Source organism: Coregonus lavaretus, assembly GCF_964263955.1.
Source record: "Coregonus lavaretus genome assembly, chromosome: 4".
Lineage (NCBI taxonomy): Eukaryota > Metazoa > Chordata > Actinopteri > Salmoniformes > Salmonidae > Coregonus > Coregonus lavaretus.
The window spans coordinates 69453399-69472790 of record NC_139991.1 but is presented as its reverse complement, the minus strand read 5'-3'; the positions used below and the strand labels follow the sequence as shown (position 1 = coordinate 69472790).

The window sequence follows — 19392 nt, the reverse complement described above, 5'->3', positions numbered from 1 at the left end:
GGGAGTCTCCCACATGCCTTTCGGCGAACACCAAACGCTTATTGCTTATTTTTTTCTTTAAGCAATGGCTTTTTTCTGGCCACAGATACTCCAATCTCCGCTCTGGAGCTTTGCAACTCCTTCAGGGTTATCTTTGGTCTCTTTGTTGCCTCTCTGATTAATGCCCTCCTTGCCTGGTCCATGAGATTTGGTGGGCGGCCCTCTCTTGGCAGGTTTGTTGTGGTGCCATATTCTTTCAATTTTTTTATAATTCTTTTCAAATTTTCTGATATTTTTTTATAACCCAACCCTGATCTGTACTTCTCCACAACTTTGTCCCTGACCTGTTTGGAGAGCTCCTTGGTCTTTATGGTGCCGCTTGCTTGGTGGTGCCCCTTGCTTAGTGGTGTTGCAGACTCTGGGGCCTTTCAGAACAGGTGTATATATACTGAGATCATGTGACAGATCATTTGACACTTAGATTGCACACAAGTGGACTTTATTTAACTAATTATGTGACTTCTGAAGGTAATTGGTTGCAACAGATCTTATTTAGGGGCTTCATAGCAAAGGGGGTGAATACATATGCACGCACTACCTTTCCGTTATTTATTTTTTTAGTATTTTTTTCATTTCACTTCACCAATTTGGACTATTTTGTCCATTACATGAAATCCAAATAAAAATCAATTTAAATTACAGGTTGTAATGCAACAAAATAGGAAAAACGCCAAGGGGGATGAATACTTTTGCAAGGCACTGTACATCTTTTGATCACTAAGTGTAGTTCAGTCCCGGGTCAGTCTTAGGTTCTCTTTTGGCGGTTGTGTGTGTGTGTCATATTCCACAAAACCACAGTATACAAAACCACTAATACATTGCTCTCATAACACTGATGAAGCAGATGTTGACTTTTAATGGGCTCGGGGGCGTCGTCACGATTGAACTGGCCTGTATCTTCAGACACGCGGGTCCCTGTTGATCTGGATTTGTTTTGACCTTCCTCTTGCAGTTGCCAAAATTGTTGCGTTGGTATTTCACCTCTGACTCCAGGCCCTAGTTTCGTCAATCACGCACACTGTCAGTGCCCAGTCTACAGTTTATTCAAATAACTGTGAGTGACAATGGGGTATTTTTGTGCCGTTTTGAATGACAGCGGCTTCCAGAAATGGTCTGTTCCATTTTAAGAGCGCTGTCCTACACACGCCCTCGCTGCGTCCAGGGACCAAGTGGGCCGAACCACGGCATACAGGCGGGTGGAGGTGGGTGATATCCAATTACCAAAGAGCAATGAGTTAAAGTATGAGTGAGATGGTCTAAAAATACAAGCGTCTATATCGGGCCTCTGGGTCACTCATTTTGCATTTTTGTAGTGTTCTGTGTGACAGCTGCGTTGCGTCAGATTGGATAACTGTGAAAACAGCATGTAAAAGCCATCAGTCCACGGCCTGCTTTCTATGAAAGAGACCCTAGAAGAGCATTCAGTACTCACACAGGCTCAGAGTGGTTTCAGGCAGTTGAAAGAAAGACACATCTTTGGACTTTAGTTCCACCTATGAGCATCTGCAAATAGCAACAAATGTCAAAACTTTTTGGAGCAGCCATTTTGGTTCTCTGGATCAACACCAGACCAGTGCAAAACAAGGAGAGGTCACTTCCCTGTGAACTTTGATTACCTCCTAGCCTTCTCATTAGCATGATGCCTATGTACTGTAGCAGCCCATGGGAATTCCATGAAGGTCTCTGAAATGTGCACTGCATCTTGGCATGTCACGCCAATACTATTCCAAACCAAAGGGTGAGAGGAGCTGTTCGCTTTCCCAATGCTGGGGGTGTTAACCCCCCTCAGACCCTGGTTGTAGCACTCACCACTGGCCCCTGCCCACAACGCAGCTGACACGTGACTAATTTTAGCGAGGTATTGGGCTTGGTATGTCCAGGCATCCTAACAACCTCCAACCACCACCCAGTTCCCCTCATACCTCCCCTTCAGCGATCACCCCTGCTCTGGTAACACACACGTCGTATTCATTTATACCACAGCATCAGTGACAAATCAACAAGAGCACCATGACGCGCATCATACTCCGATTTCACTGTAAACAAATGGATCTCTCACATCGAAACCTTGGCTAACATCTGGTTGTCATTTTCTGGTTGTCGAAAAGGAGAACGTGTAATACAACCTGTTATTTTACACATTAGTAAGGCTGTTGTTTCACTTTTATTTGTATTTGTTATTTTTTCAAACACAGATTAAACCACAAAGACCAGGGAGGTTTAACAATGACTCGCAAAGAAGGGTACCTAGTGGTATATGGGTAAAAAAATAAATTGCAGACATTGAATATCCCTTTGAGCATGGTGAAGTTATTAATTACACTTTGGATGGTGTATCAATACACCCAGTCACTACAAAATAAATAGCAGACATTGAATATCCCTTTGAGCATGGTGAAGTTATTAATTACACTTTGGATGGTGTATCAATACACCCAGTCACTACAAAGATACAGGCGTCCTTTCTACCTCAGTTGCCGGAGAGGAAGGAAACCACTCAGGGAGTTCACCATGATGCCAATTATTACTTTAAAACAGTTACAGAGGCTGTGATAGGAGAAAACTGAGGATGGTTCAACAACATTGTAGTTACTTCACAATACAAACCTGATTGACAGAACGAAAACAAGGCACTAAAGCAATACTGCATAAAATGTAGGCTAAGCAATTCACTTTTTTTCCTGAATACAAAGCGTTATGTTTGGGGCAAATCCAATGCAACACATTACTGAGTACCACTCTCCATATTTTCAAGCATAGTGGTGGCTGCATCATGTTATGGGTATGCATGTAATCGTTAAGGACTGGGGAGTTTTTCAGGATAAAACATTTATGGAATGGAGCTAAGCACAGGAAAAATCCTACAGGAAAACCTGGTTCAGTCTGCTTTCCACCAGACACTGGGAGATAATTCACCTTTTAGCAGGACAATAACCTAAAACACAAGGCCAAATCTACACTGCAGTTGCTTAGCAAGAAGACAGTGAATGTTCCTGAATGTCCGAGTTACAGTTTTGACTTAAATCTACTTGAAAATCTATGGCAAGACCTGAAAATGGTTATCTAGCAATGATCAACAACCAATTTGACAGAGCTTGAATAATTTGAAAAGAATAATGGGCAAATGTTGCAGAATTCAGGAGTGGAAAGCTCTTGAAAACTTACCAAGAAAGACTCACAGCTGCAATCGCTGGCAAGGTGCTTCTACAAAGTATTGACTCAGGGGTGTGAATACTTGTGTAAATGAGATATTTCTGTATGTCATTCTCAATAAATTTGCAAAAATTTCTAAAACCTTGTTTTCACTTTGTCATTATGGGGCATTGTATGGATATGGGTGAGAGGAAAAATCTATTTAATCCATTTTGAAAATCAGGCTGAAACACAACAAACTCTGTAATAAGTCAATGGGTATGAATACTTTCTGAAGGCACTGTATTCTAGTGAAAGCACTCCAAATCAATTTACATTGTCAGAATATTCAAAATTTATAGCAGCTATAAAAATATAATTTGAGCGTGAGTTGAGCATAAAAACAACGTTTCCCATACGTACTCTGGTAGTTTTGGTGTGGTAAATTGTTGCAACATAGGCTACTACAGTCGAATTTGACCAACCTTGTTTTCGTCCAAAGCTGCCAGTCCGTCAGGCAGCCAAACTGCCATACCCTGTAACTACAGTATTCTTTGACGAATGATTCCGCGCAAAATCTAGATTTATAACTTTTTTTGACAATTCAACAGAACGCATGAGACCCAGGGAGACAGTGGAAAACACTCCCTGAACGAAACAAAATATGCAGCTGAAATGACAGCCGAGTCCCGCTCTACTTTGTAACTTTTGTCACCAAGTCAAGTGCTGGACTGTTTGCAAGTTTCCAACTATGTTGTCTACAATGACAATGGTTCTAAAAAAGTAATGAATTCAACATGTTTGAGTATCTTACCTGATTTTGCAGAGTATTTTCTCTTCACGCTGACGTTTTGGAATAAGGAAGGTGTAAACAGAGTTACATTATTCCGTGTTGTGCAACTCCGCCTTCGACAGCTCTAAAGTTCTCTCTCTCTACTCTCTGTCTCGCTCCTCTTTTACTGTTGCATGCCACGCAGGCCACTCAAAACGAATTATTCTTTTAATGGGAGGAGAAACCGTAGGAGGAAGGTCGCTCGTGCAGTCAATTCAATAGTCGAGGGCGCGAATCAACGTCACATGGACTGCATTTTTATAGAAAATTGGGTCAAACGTCAAACAGCACAGAAACTCAACCCACTGCATATTTCTGATGGATAGAGAAATAGGCTGCGAGAATATTTGACAATGTAGCATATCTATAGCCTACTGAGTTTCATAAAGTTATGTCAAATAGTATATATATATATATATATATATATATATATATATATATATATATATATATATATATATATATATATATATTAACCACTATCACGAATCCCATTCTGCTGAAACCTTTTTTTCTCCAGAGTAGGCCTAATAGTTATACAGCCAGGGCACGTGAAGCATTGTCACGCACTTTCGATATAGATATAATTGATCACCTACAAAGTTAATTTATGTAACTTCCGTATTACACTTTTTTATCTTCATGATATACACCAAACATATGTTATTTATCAACTTGTATTGTTGTATTATTGTTTGATTGCATACGTTGTTTAGATTAGTCTATGTGACTGTTTTGAATTATGCATATAAAGATTACTGTATAGGCATAGCCTATGTTCAGACATCTTTTACAGGTAATTGGTTGAGAACTATGCAAGGAAGGATGGTTATCATAAAGTATCTTGTGTCAACACTTCAGACTGAGGATAACCTGGCAAATATGTTTTGTCAGATCTCACCTGACTGAATACATTTGTTTATTTCGTATTGAGTAGTTATACAACTCAATTTGACATTCTATATCAAGAATATCTACAAGAAATCTCTTTGAACTTTAATCTTGTGTGTTGACCTGCCTTATAATACCTATTAGATTAACATTTAAATAAAACAATTAGATCAAAATAACCCTACAATAACCCCAGTGTCCTTCGAACCTACCAACAGATATACAGTACACATTGTGATAGGCTGTGTAGTACAGTACATTCTGTCGTAGGATTGCATTGATAGACTTCTCTCTGACTTATCCCCGCTTTTAGCCAAGCAACAGTTCAAGGAAAGATACATTCTCATAAAGGAACTCTTGTTTGGAGACATTCCCAATAGTTGTGCTCTGGTGATTTGTGTAATGTCTTGTACGACCTGGGGCTGTGCATGTTGTGAAACATATTTTTTCTCCCCAGGAAAAGTATTTGCATCGCACTGATTCGGAGGCCCACAGCTTTCGAGGCGAGTGGTAGGACAAGCAGACACTTGCTCATAATGTCTCTGACACAAGAATGAGTAACATGGCCTGCATATCCTGTAGGGCAGGGTTTCTCAAACTCGGTCCTGGGGCCTCCCAGGGGTGCACGTTTAGTTTTTTGCTCTAGCACTACACAGCTGATTCAAATAATCAAAGCTTGATGATGAGTTGATTATTTGAATCAGCTGGTCACTAATAATGTTTACATAATGTTTTACCCACTTTATATGTACAGTGAATACTGTATTCTAGTCATGGCTTATCCCGTATGACTAATGCTTTACACACCTTTTCTATTCGTATACTGTCCATACTGTCTTTACACACCATTACATGTATATATATTTATATACATTATATACCCTACCAGTCAAAAGTTTGGACACACCTACTCATTCAAGGGTTTTTCTTAATTTTTACTATTTTCTACATTGTAGAATAGTAGTGAAGACAACAAAACTATGAAATAACACATATGGAATCATGTAGTAACCATCAAGCGCTATGATGAAACTGGCTCTCATGAGGACCGGCACAGGAAAGGAAGACCCAGAGTTACCTCTGCTTCAGAGGATAAGTTCATTAGAGTTACCAGCCTCAGAAATTGCAGCCCAAATAAATGCTTCACAGAGTTCAAGTAACAGACACATCTCAACATCAACTGTTCAGAGGAGACTGCGTGAATCAGGCCTTCATGGTCGAATTGCTGCAAAGAAACCACCACTAAAGGACACCAATAAGAAGAGACTTGCTTGGGCCAAGAAACACGAGCAATGGACATTAGACCGGTGGAAATCTGTCCTTTGACCTGGAGTCCAAATTTGAGATTTTTGGTTCCAACCGCCGTGTCTTTGTGAGACGCAGAGTAGGTGAACAGATGATCTCTGCATGTGTGGTTCCCACCGTGAAGCATAGAGGAGGAGGTGTGATGGTGAGGGGGTGCCTTGCTGGTGACACTGGCTGTGATTTATTTAGAATTCAAGGACACTTAACCAGCATGGCTACCACAGCATTCTGCAGCAATACGCCATCCCATCTGGTTTGGGCTTCGTGGGACTATCACTTGTTTTTCAACAGGACAATGACCCAACACACCTCCAGGCTGTGTAAGGGCTATTTGACCAAGAAGGAGAGTGATGGAGTGCTGCATCAGATGACCTGGCCTCCACAATCACCCGACCTCTAACCAATTAAGATGGTTTGGGATGAGTTGGACCTCAGAGTGAAGGAAAAGCAGCCAACAAGTGCTCAGCATTCCAGGTGAAGCTGGTTGAGAGAATGCCAAGCGTGTGCAAAGCTGTCATCAAGGCAAAGGGTGGCTACTTTGAAGAATCTGAAATATAAAACATATTTTGATTTGTTTAACACTTTTTTGGTTACTACATGATTATATATGTGTTATTTCATAGTTTTGATGTCTTCACTATTATTCTACAAGGTAGAAAATAGTAAAAAAGAAAGAAAAACCCTTGAATTAATAGGTGTATCCAAACTCTTGACTGGTACTGTATATATATATATATATTCGGGTCTCTGACATTGCTTGTTCTGATATTTCTTAATTATTATTATTTTTTTCTGGATTATGTGTGTATACTTTTTTACATTTAATTCCTAGGTATCACTGCTCTGTTGGAGCATTTCGCTGCACCTGCGATAACATCTGCAAATCTGTATACGTGACCAATAAAATGTGATTTGATTTGATGTTAGTTTATGACAAATGACATAACACTATTGCGCTACTGGCAGCAATAAGGGTGACGTTGGTTCTTAAAATGTAAAAATGGCACTATCGTTTATGTCACTTGGCAAATTTAGCCGATTACACGGGTGACACAGATTCAAAGCTTTCACATCAATCATGACAGATGCCCTGGATGGATCAAAGTCCATATGTTACCGTAATGTAGTTGGTTGGCGTGCTATCAGCCTAGTAGGGCCTACAGTTGCTGTACTCGTTTTAAGTGTCTTGTCAACAACTAGAACTCTTCTGGCTCAATTCGCTCTCTCTTCCCCCTCCTCCTCCTCTCTCTTTCCCCTCCTCCTCCTCTCTCCTCCTCCTCCTCTTTCCTCCTCCTCCTCTCTCCTCCTCCTCCTCTCTCCTCCTCCCCTCCTCCTCCTCTCTCTTCCTCCTCTTCTCTCTTCCCCCTCCTCCTCCTCTCTCTTCCCCCTCCTCCTCCTCCTCCTCTCTCCTCCTCCTCCTCCTCCTCCTCCTCTCTCTTCCTCCTCTTCTCTCCTCCTCCTCCTCCTTTCTCCTCCTCCTCCTCTTCTCTCTTCCTCCTCTTCTCTCTTCTCTCTTCTCTCTTCCTCCTCCTCCTCCTCCTCCTCCTCCTCCTCCTCCTCCTCCTCCTCCTCCTCCTCCTCCTCCTCCTCCTCTCTCTTCTCTCCTCCTCCTCCTCCTCTTTCTTCCTCCCCTTCTCTCTTCCTCCTCTTCTCTCTTCCTCCTCCTCCTCCTCCTCCTCCTCCTCCTCCTCCTCCTCCTCCTCCTCCTCCTCTCTCTGTCTCCTTTTGCCCCTCTCGCTCTGTCCTTTCTCAAAATAACTAATGAAGTGCACTCTGCTTCTAATCTGCTGCTGCTGCTGCTTAAGGCAACACATGACTAAGCGCATGTGCTCACACATACACATATACACACACACACACATCACTCTCTGATAGACTGTTGCCAAATGAAGCAGATGGAGAAGTTACTACCTCCCTGAGGACTGAAGTACAGTCGCGCCTGACCTAGAAATGCCTTTTATGGATCAGTGGTATGATGATGCCTCCATAAGTGACGTATATTTTCTTATGCGCATGATATCCAGGTCAAGCGGCCATTTTGAAGATAATGATGTACCAAAAGAGCATCCACGAAAGGCCTAATAACAACTCCTATCATCTCCACAAGAAATGTCTTAGAATAATGTGAGTGATATCTTTACCATTAGAAGGCCCACATATACCCCCCTCTCCCTCTTCATATCATTGTCACAGGACCGCCATGCCTTGACGCTGCCTTGGGTTCCAACCAGGACAAAATGGCATAAATGGGAGACGGCAGGGTGATTAATCAAAGCGAGGTAAGACGTGACTGCAATAAGTATACACTCCCAGTCCCAGCAGTTCAAAAAACTGATTAAGATCATGCCGCCCCTGGTCTACACATTGCCCCTGAAGGCAGAGGTTCAATCCTCGCCTATGCTACTTTACGTTCCATACTACAGTATATCCCTCTTCTATCTAATCCAACTCAAATACTATCCTATCTGTGGATAGAATCGCAAAATATATATATTTTTTCAACAAAACTTGACTGTTGACATATGTCACCTTTATGTCCAGGGTTTCTATAACGTGATTTATGTGTTTATTACGCTGTAACAGTGGTCTCTTTCCCCCTCATAGTTTTCCCCACCATACAGGTCCTGGATCACATAAAGTATGATACGTTTCATAGATGTTTGGTAGTGTCATTAGGAACAAACTGACTCCAGTACAGGGTTTATTTTAGAGGTGAATGATACTCATGATACGTACATGTATTCTGACAGATCAGCCTAACCCATATTTCCTGTACTCTTACAAGTGTTTTGCTCACACTGTCGTCGTCAGGGCTTGTCTCAGGTGGCTCACTATCGCCATCTTTTCCTCCCCAAGAAATATTGTAATATATTGCTAGATACCAGGACCTCCTTTTGCTCTCAACACAGCGGTATTATAATGCAACAGTGTTCTTAAAACATTTCATATTCTAACTTAGTTTTCCCCTTTTGTGGACATGATAAATCAGAAAGTTTGTTAGGAATTATGAAAACAAACTATTCTCAGGGTCATACAGCACAACTGAGATGCCCACTTACAGTAATTGCATGCTTCTACATCTGCATTGCTTGCTGTTTGGGGTTTTAGGCTGGGTCTCTGTATAGCACTTTGTGACATCTGCTGATGTAAAAAGGGCTTTATAAATACATTTGATTGATTGATTGGTTTGACACAGTGGGTCCTTTCAAAGATCTATGCTGCAATAATCTACACTACATGACCAAAAGTATGTGGAAACCTGCTCGTCGAACATCTCATTCCAACATCATGGACATTAATATGAAGTTGGTCCCCCCTTTGTTGCTATAACAGCCTCCACTCTTCTGGGAAGGCTTTCCACTAGATGTTGGAACATTGCTGCGGGGACTTGCTTCCATTCAGCCACAAGAGCATTAGTGAGGTCGGGCACTGATGTTGGGCGATTAGGCCTGGCTCGCAGTCGGCGTTCCAATTCATCCGAAAGGTGTTGGATGAGGTTGAGGTCAGGGCTCTGTGCAGGCCAGTTCTGTATGGACCTAGCTTTGTGCACAGGGGCATTGTCAGGCTGAAACAGGAAAGGGCCTTCCCTAAACTGTTGCCACAAAGTTGGAAGCACAGAATCGTCTACAATGTCATTGTATGCTGTAGTGTTAAGATTTCCCTTCCCTGGAACTAATGGGCCTAGCCCGAACCATGGAAAACAGTCCCAGACCATTATTCCTCCTCTACCAAACTTTACAATTTGCACTATGCATTGGGGCAGGTAGTGTTCTCCTATCTTGGAGAAACAACGGCTCAGTCGCGAAGTGGTAAGCCACACAAGCTCACAGAACGGGACCGTCTGTCATCGGTTGCAACAGTCACTACCGAGTTCCAAACTGCCTCTGGAAGCAACGTGATTCATCACTCCAGAAAACGCGTTTCCACTGCTCTTAGGCTTGTGTGCGGCTGCTCGGCCATGGAAACCCATTTCATGAAGCTCCCGACGAACAGTTCTTGTGCTGACGTTGCTTCCAGAGGCAGTTTGGAACTCAGTAGTGACTGTTGCAACCGATGACAGACGGTCCCGTTCTGTGAGCTTGTGAGACCAACCACTTCGCGAATGAGCCGTTGTTTCTCCAAGATAATATAATATAATAATATGCCATTTAGCAGACGCTAGCATATATATAGATATTTCCACTTCACAATAACAGCACTTACAGTTGACCGGGGCAGCTTTAGCAGGGCAGAAATTTGACAAACTGACTTGTTGGAAAGGTGGCATCCTATGACGGTGACACGTTGAAAGTCACTGAGCTCGTCAGTAAGGCCATTCTACTGCCAATGTTTGTCTATGGAGATTGCATGGCGGTGTGCTCAATTTTATACACCTGTCAGCAACGGGTGTGTCTGAAATAGCCGAATCCACTAATGTGAAGGGGTGTCCACATACTTTTGTATATATAGTGTATGTGCAAGGGGGCTAGGGTCAGTCTGTCATATCTTGTGTAATTCTCCTGTCTTATCTGGTGTCCTGTGTGAGCTTAGGTATGCTCCCCCCCCCCTCCCCCACCACCACCACACCTGCTGTCTCAACCTCTGAATGCTTGGCTATGAAAAGCTAACTGACATTTACTCCTGAGGTGCTGACCTGTTGCACCCTCTATAACCACTGTGATTATTATTTGACCCTGCTGGTCATCTATGAACATTTTAACATCTTGAAGAATGATTTGGCCTTAATGGCCATGTACCCTTATAATCTCTACCCGGCACAGCCAGAAGAGGACTGGCCACCTCTCAGAGCCTAGTTCCTCTCTAGGTTTCTTCCTAGGGTCCTGGATTTCTAGGGAGTTTTTCCTAACCACCGTGCTTCTACATCTGCATTGCTTGCTCTCTGGGGTTTTAGACTCGTATTTTGTGACAACTGCTGATGTAAAAAAGGGCTTTATAAATAAATGTGTTGTTTAAAGATATTCTCTGGTACTTTTGTCTACTTTTTAGCCTGTATTTCTGAAAGTAGCTTTCATTAACCAAAAGTGGTCCCAGAACATTGCGTACTATGTCACATATGTGCATATATGTTCACCATGTCATTGCTCTCTCTCTCTCACTCTTCTATGTGTGCATCTTGCTAGCTGTCACTCAATTGGTGAGGGGCTGAAGCTCATTGGCTGGAACTCAAATTGCTAGGGGGCGGGCCCACGTGGGAGAAAATGTAGAGGAAATGGTGCTGCACAGCTTCCAGAAAACAGTCGCTTTCAAACTAGGGATTTCGTGGCTAATTGAGGTAAGACAGTAATTCTGCTCATAGATTATGCATGTATGAACTACACCTTGACACATCCAGCCCAAAGTGGGAGGCTTAAAAATACTTGCTAGTTGCCAAAGTTTGGGAGCATGTCTTTAATTGCAGGGTTACACTGGAACTATTTACATCAGTGCATTCACAGTGTCAACTAGATTAATCGATGGAAAATAAAACGTTACACCATATGGCGTGAATACTGTATTCAGAATAGCGGATCACTTTGTATCGTTTAATTACATGGATACACTGTCTGGAACAAAAACAACATGTATGAAAACACAAGAGCATATGAGCAGAGAAGCTCCTTCAGTTATGTTAGGCCATCTTCAGTTATGTTAGGCCAGCTTCAGTTATGTTAGGCCATCTTAAGTTATGTTAGGCCATCTTCAGTTATGTTAGGCCATCTTCAGTTATGTTAGGCCATCTTAAGCTATGTTAGGCCATCTTAAGTTATGTTAGGCCATCTTAAGTTATGTTAGGCCATCTTCAGTTATGTTAGGCCATCTTCAGTTATGTTAGGCCATCTTAAGTTATGTTAGGCCATCTTAAGTTATGTTAGGCCATCTTCAGTTATGTTAGGCCATCTTCAGTTATGTTAGGCCATCTTCAGTTATGTTAGGCCATCTTCAGTTATGTTAGGCCATCTTTAGTTATGTTAGGCCATCTTCAGTTATGTTAGGCCATCTTCAGTGATGTTAGGCCATCTTCAGTTATGTTAGGCCATCTTCAGTTATGTTAGGCCATCTTCAGTTATGTTAGGCCATCTTCAGTGATGTTAGGCCATCTTCAGTGATGTTAGGCCATCTTCAGTTATGTTAGGCCATCTTAAGCGGCTCCAGCAGCAGTAGCCCCCTCTTTCTCTCTTTCTCTCTTTTCCCTCTTTTCTCCCTCTCTTTCCATCTCTCCATTATTCCAGAGATGTTGGCATCTCTTTCCAGTTCAGAGAGCGGGAGAAAAACAACAAGCTATTTGATGAATGTAATGTCCCCTAGCCTCTGTCCCTCTAGGAAAGGCCCAATGGTTTTGTAAAGAGCCTTGCTGTCAGATCTAAAAGGTTCTTGCATGTTTAGGTCCAGGGGGAGCTATTTTCGGGGCGCGCGCAGCCCAAAGCCTGAGTGTAATAAAACAACATGGCATTTAAGGTGTGTCTGTGCATTTGGCGCTTGTAAATGGAGAATAAACATAGGGCCTGAATCAAGCGGGAACCATTGTTTCCTTAATACTCACTTCGGGGACTCCTTTAGCTGAGACACACTATTCAGGTTGTCCTGTGGGTAATATAAAAAATAAAAAAAGAAGATTAGTTTTAACAACAGCCAACTTGAATTATGGTGTACATGACAGGTTCATTACTAGGAGATTTCAGCTCATTTGCCTTGAAGCCTGTTCAAAACAGCAACATATTGGACAGATTTGCAATTAGTGCTCCAAAATTGTGAAAACACAAAATGCTGCGAGAACCATACTACAAAGGCAAAACGCAGTAACTACGAATTTGATCAAAAATCTTTGATCTGTTATAATGGCCAGGTATATTATCTGATTAATGTGGTATTTTTCCTGACACAAGAACAAGCATTGATCAGAATACAGTGCATTCGGAAAGTATTTAGACCCCTTGACTTTTTCCACATTTTGTTACGTTACAGCCCTATTCTAAAATGGATTGAGTTGGTTTTTTCTTCATCAGTCTACACTCAATACCCCACAATGACAAAGCAAAAACAGTTGTAATTTTTTTTATGCACATTTATTTAAAGAAAATTAAAAACTAATATCACAATTACATGAGTATTCAGACCATTTACTCAGTACTTTGTTGAAGCACCTTTGACAGTGATTAGAGCCTCGAGTCTTCTTGGGAATGATGCTACAAGCATCACCTGTACTTGGGGAGTTTCTCCCATTCTTTTCTGCAGATCCTCTCAAGCTCTGTCAGGTTGGATGGGGAGCGTCGCTGCACAGCTATTTTCAGGTCTTTCCAGAGACGTTCGATCTGGTTAAAGTCCGGGCTCTGGCTGGGCCACTCATGGAAATTCAGAGACTTGTCCCGAAGCCACTCCAGCGTTGTCTTGGCTGTGTGCTTAGGGTTGTTGTCCTGTTGGAAGGTGAACCTTCGCCCCAGTCTGAGGTCCAGGATCTCTCTGTATGTTGCTCTGTTCATCTTTCCCTCGACCCTGACTTGTCTCCCAGTCCCTGCCGCTGAAAAACATCCCCACAGCATGATGCTGCCACCACCATGCTTCACCGTAGGGATGGGGCCAGGTTTCCTCCAGACGTGACGCCTGGCATTCAGGCCAAAGAGTTCAATCTTGGTTTCATCAGACCAGTGAATCTTGTTTCTCATGGTCTGAGAGTCCTTTAGGTGCCTTTTGGCAAACTCCAAGCAGGCTGTCATGTGATTGGTGGAGTGCTGCAGACATGGTTGTCCTTCTGGAAGGTTCTCCCATCTCCACAGAGGAACTCTGGAGCTCTGTCAGAGTGACCATCGGGTTCTTGGTCACCACCCTGACCAAGGCCCTTCTCAACTGGGCGGCCAACTCTAGGAAGAGTCTTGGTGGTTCCAAACTTCTTCCATTTAAGAATGATGGAGGCCACTGTGTTCTTGGGGAACTTCAATGCTGTCCCTCTACACAATTCCTTCGACCTCATGGCTTGGTTTTTGCTCTGATGTGCACTGTCAACTGTGTTTTATTTCATCCATTTTAGAATAAGGCTGTAACGTAACAAAATGTGGAAAAAGTCAAGGGGTCTGAGTACTTTCCGAATGCACTGTATATCATGGAGTATCAGAGTATCAGTATTCTGTCTAGACAGAAAAATTGTGATTTTGCAGTAAAAAATACAAAATGTAGTTACTGCGTTTTGCCTTTGTAAGGCAGCATACATAATCATACAATGCAAGTAATAGCTTATGAGATAGACATTTAGAAAATAACCATTTAAATGTAATGACGTATCTTCAATTCTTCCGTTTACATGATCAACTCAGTGTACTTCCAATGCATCATATTCAAGAGCAGTGAGAAAGGCAGAGACAAAGAATAATGTTATATACTGTAAGTGTGTGGCCGTGTCGGAAATCTGGCTTGCCTACAACTTAAACTGCATACTGTGTACTAATCATACCACATACTGTCTAGAATGCACTGTTTAGTCAAAACAAATGCAGTAAGCAACAAATATCAGCAAACTAGGCTCATCCTACTGAGAATTCCTCATCTAATGCGCAATTGCGTTAATTCCCGCCATTCGTTCATTTTGGCACAGCGTGTCCCCTCAGCTGATTATCAGCTGTTGTCAAAAACACATGAGTCTTGAAAGACAATTCTCTTCCTCAATAGTGTGCAGCGAATTTAGCCAGCAGATTCTGACCCTATTGTTACGCTTGTTTACACTGATCTGCACTGGGTCCGAACGCAATAATGGTTGTATTAAGACACCGAGGAGCCGGCGCAAGATATGAGTCGGAAAATGTACCTCAATGCAGGAATGGGATATGCCACTGTACTCCAAATTTTACCATTATTCACACTGCTCCATCGAGAAGATTGAAATACTACCCTTTTCGTCCTCATGTTAGCTAGCAGTAGCAACAGCATCCATTATGGAATGGCACATTGCGTTGAACATCAAAGGAACTGATTGGCTGACACTGCCATTCCAAAATGGCAGCCTGGCTCCACAGTGTTTTAATGTAACCATGATTGCGTTCCACTCCCAGTGCAGCTCAGTGTAAACAAGCATAACGGTAGGGTCGGTATCTGCTGGCTAGCAGTGAATTCTACTAGATGAAAAATGACATCCTGGCAATTTCACTTACTATAAAACTTAGTTTTTTCGCATACCCAAAATGTCTACTATTTAGAATGCAAGTATGGATATTCGTACACGGCCTGTGTGTGTGCATGCGTGCATGCGTGTGTTTTTGCATGCATACTTGTACGCATGTGTTTGTCTGTGTGCGTCTGTGGGGGGTTTGTGTGCGTTTTGAATATTTTCCATTGACTCGCAGTTTCTATATTCTATATTCTATTATTATGTTTCCTACTGTACATACTCTCCCGTAGATGTGGACGGCTTAAAGTGACAAAACTTTGACTAGATGCACAGGAGCATAACTGGCTTCCTATCCTGGGTTTGAAGAGCGAGAGCCAAGAGAAAGTAAAAGCCGTCAGATATGATATTCTTCTGATAAACAAGGATTGGAGATGCGAGATGACAGCATCGTGATCAAAGAAGCTTTGAAGCCCAGGATGGGAGAATATGTTTGTGAATGTGTGTATATGTGCATATGTTGTGTATTTCATTATGCTTTGTCTTAGAGATGCACACATATTCTCTCACACACAAAAACAGAGACAGACACACATACACAGACACATCCATGTGCGTGCACACACACAGACACACACAATTCTCCAAAACTTAGGTGACATTCGGCTAGCTAATTTGGTCAATACATTTGCAATACCTCACTTTCCCGGAAAGAAAAAGTGATGCATAAATGACGAGGTAATTATTTACTGTGGTTGTTGTGTGTGTTGATGTACAGCTTGACCCCGGAAAATCATATCTTTAATTAAGGGCCTTTGCTGGTTCTGGTTCTCCCTCTGGTTCTGCTGACGCCTCAAATATGCAACTGCAGTACCCAACCCCTCCCAGTGCTAAAACAGAGCTCTCTCTCTCCCTTCCTCTCTCTCTCTCTCTCTCTCTCTATCTCTCTCTCCCTCTCTCTCTCTCTCTCTCCCTTCCTCTCTCTCTCTCTCTCTCTCTCTTTCTCTTTCTCTTTCTCTTTCTCTTTCTCTTTCTCTCTCTCTCTTTCTCTCTCTCTATTTCTCTCTGCCCGAAGAAAACATTGGAGGGAGAGAGAGAAATAGTTCATTTTCGGGTCACTTTCATTTAAAATATCTTGATTTTACTTGCCAGCATTAGCAAAAAAGAGGTTACAGTGTTTGTTAGATGCCCGGCTGTGAATGACAATGGAAATGAGTAACAATCTAGTGTATTGTAATCACTCACTCATCTCCGTCGTACCGGCTGGTGCATTGCGTAGCAACAAAGGTTCTCTACTTCTGCCAGACTCTGGCCATCTTCTCCACTGTGCCTCAGCTCTGCTGATGTTGGAGCTCGGCTTCGATTGTTCTCCACGTTGTCCTGGGCAGACATTGTAATAGGCATTTATAACTTATAATAATAAATAATACATCAGTTTTCTTAATCAACAAAGTAAGAGATGACATAAACAAACACACGCACATAAGAGCGTTTGTGTGTCTCAGGATGGACAGACCTCAGTTCGACCCCGTCTGCGGCCTCTCTCTCAAACCCCAGAAACCCTGAAACACCCTGCAGAGAGCAAACCTCAGTCAAACCCATTCACAACCTTAAGAAACCTTGACAGCAGGATGAACCCCTTTAGCCAACTACAAAAACCCAAAGATACATTCAACACAAAAAACTCCCTATCCATCAAAAATGGGTCCAATTCCTCTCAAAAGAGACAGAGAGCAATAGAAGAGGACAGCCAGAGAAAAGCGAGGAGGAAGAGATGGAGGAGGATGGAGGAGGAAGAGGAGGAGGAGAAAAGCTTGCCCCTGTGAATTAAAAGCTTTGTGTGAAGCCTTGTTGGGCAGCAGACTGAAGAGATGTCCCTTAATAGAGATGAACATCCTCCTCTATTCACCAGTGGCTCATTCTTTGGCTGCCAGGGGAGGGCAGGAGGGGGTTGTTGGAAGGGACAATAGCAGATACTATGGGACAGCCTTTCCTCCAGTGTGGCCCATTGAAGGAGCCTGGAGCATGGAGGGCTCGATGGAGCTACTATAGGTCCCCATTCAGAGGCACCCCATCACCTGAGTGAGTGACAGGACTGAGGGGGGGAGTCAGCTCCCAAGCTTTGTGGTGAGAGAGAGAGAGAGAGAGAGAGAGAGAGAGAGAGAGAGAGAGAGAGAGAGAGCGAGAGAGAGAGAGAGAGAGAGAGAGAGATGAGAGAGAGAAGAGAGAGAGAGAGAGAGAGAGAGACGAGAGAGAGAGAGAGAAGAGAGAGAGAGAGAGGAGAGAGAGAGAGAGAGTGAGAGAGAGGAGAGAGAGAGAGAGAGAGAGAGAGAGAGAGAGAGAGAGAGAGAGAGAGAGAGAGAGAGAGAGAGAGAGAGAGAGAGAGAGAGAGAGAGAGAGAGAGAGAGAGAAGAGAAAAAAAAACGGGCTGTAAGACTGGGGAAAAGGTATAGAAAGGGACAGGGTAGACAGATTTAAAGGGAGGACAGGAGAGACAGAGTTAAAGGGAGGACAGGGTAGTGGATTTAAAGGAGGACAGGGTAGACAGAGATAAAGGGAGGACAGGGTAGTGGATTTTAAAGGGAGGAACAGGGTAGACAGATTTAAAGGGAGGACAGGTGGACAGAGATAAAGGGAGGACAGGGTAGACAGATTTAAAGGGAGGACAGGGTAGACAGATTTAAAGGGAGGACAGGGGAAAGAGAGGCAAGACAGAAAGTAAGAGAGACAGGCCTAAAAGGGGCGTGTAGATGCTGTGTTTGGGAGAGAGTGAGGGAGAGAGACAGAGAGGGAGAGAGACAGACAGGAGGGAGTGAGGGAGATAGACAGAGAGGGAGAGAGGGAGGGAAAGATACAGAGAGGGAAGGAGGGGAGCGAGGAAGGAGGGAGCGAGGGAGACAGAGAAGAGAGGGAGAACGGGCTGAGGGAGAGAGAGCAGAAGTGTCAGAGAGCAAGGAACAAGAGAGCAAGACATCGGATAGACAAAAGAAAATGGAAAAGGAGGTAGATGAGGAAAGAAGGTGGGCAGAGAGGGGGGGGGGGGGGGGGTAATTGAGTGTCCGCTACACAGCTGTTGTACTGGAGGTCCAAGGAGGTCATGTGGGATCCAAGGAGGTGCAACCCTATAAAGCATGAGACAGCAAGTGTGTGTATGTGTCATAGGCACACCAATGGGCAGGATTTTAACCATACAAACATATCGTGCTATATCTATTTGATCAACACGCTGTCATTTTTAGGCCTTGATTTTTTCCAAGTGTGTGGTGTTGTATGTTAGCTTGACACTGATACACTGTGGAGTTTGACACATCCCATGGGACTAAAACACTCACTGTGCAAGTTATCCTTTTCTATTTCAATGCAATGTGCTGTACCAAGCAACTTAAATACACACTGTAGCACTCTTGCACAGTGCATACGTAAGCTCTTTCACTAGAGAGTACTTTAACTATCTGCACATCGTTACAACACTGTACATAGACATAATATAACATTTGAAATGTCTCTATTCCTTTGAAACTTTTGTGAGTGTAATGTTTACCTGTTCATTTTTTATTGTTCATTTCACTTTTGTTTATTATCTATTTCACTTGCTTTGGCAATGTAAACATATGTTTCTCATGCCAATAAAAGCTCTTAAATTGAATTAGAGAAGAGAGAGAGAGAGGTGAGAGAGAGAGGAGAGAGAGAGAGGGAGAGGAGAGAGAGAGAGAGAGAGGAGAGAGAGAGAGAGAGACCTATTCCAATGGCCTTTAAAGCTTGCACACTGTAAAGTTCAAGTGTCACCAGTTCAATTGATTTAAAATGGGCCAACAATCTCCTGATAAACTACCGGTGCCATCCTCTGAAGGAACCCTATAGAAATCAGTTAGGCCTCTCGTACACACACACACACACCTCATCCACACACCAAAATAAATGTGCCTCTCCTTTGATTGCAACCTTTCTCATATACATGGTTGTCCCCGGAGCCGTGAGCTAGATGAATAGCCTATCACTGTGTTTGTTGTAACAGGGTAAAGGTACGGTTGGTTGGAGGGTTGGACCCAATCGATAACACCTTAGGCTGAGGAGTCGACTTTATGTATCATAAAGGTATGGTGTCTGGTTCGGTACTGACACA

At 42.9% G+C, this 19392-nt stretch overlaps 1 protein-coding gene across 1 annotated transcript in view; it reads right to left on the bottom strand.

Annotated features, from left to right (window-relative positions):
* LOC311127528 (serine/threonine-protein kinase Nek6-like) overlaps positions 1-16661 on the bottom strand; it is a gene marked incomplete at its 5' end in the record, with an annotated part of 71362 nt that extends 54701 nt beyond the window's left edge. The window contains one exon of the mRNA XM_084159348.1: positions 16577-16661. Coding sequence (XP_084015474.1) covers positions 16577-16661 — 85 coding nt within the window. The remainder of the gene's footprint in view (positions 1-16576) is intronic.
* Between the last annotated feature and the right edge of the window lie 2731 nt (positions 16662-19392).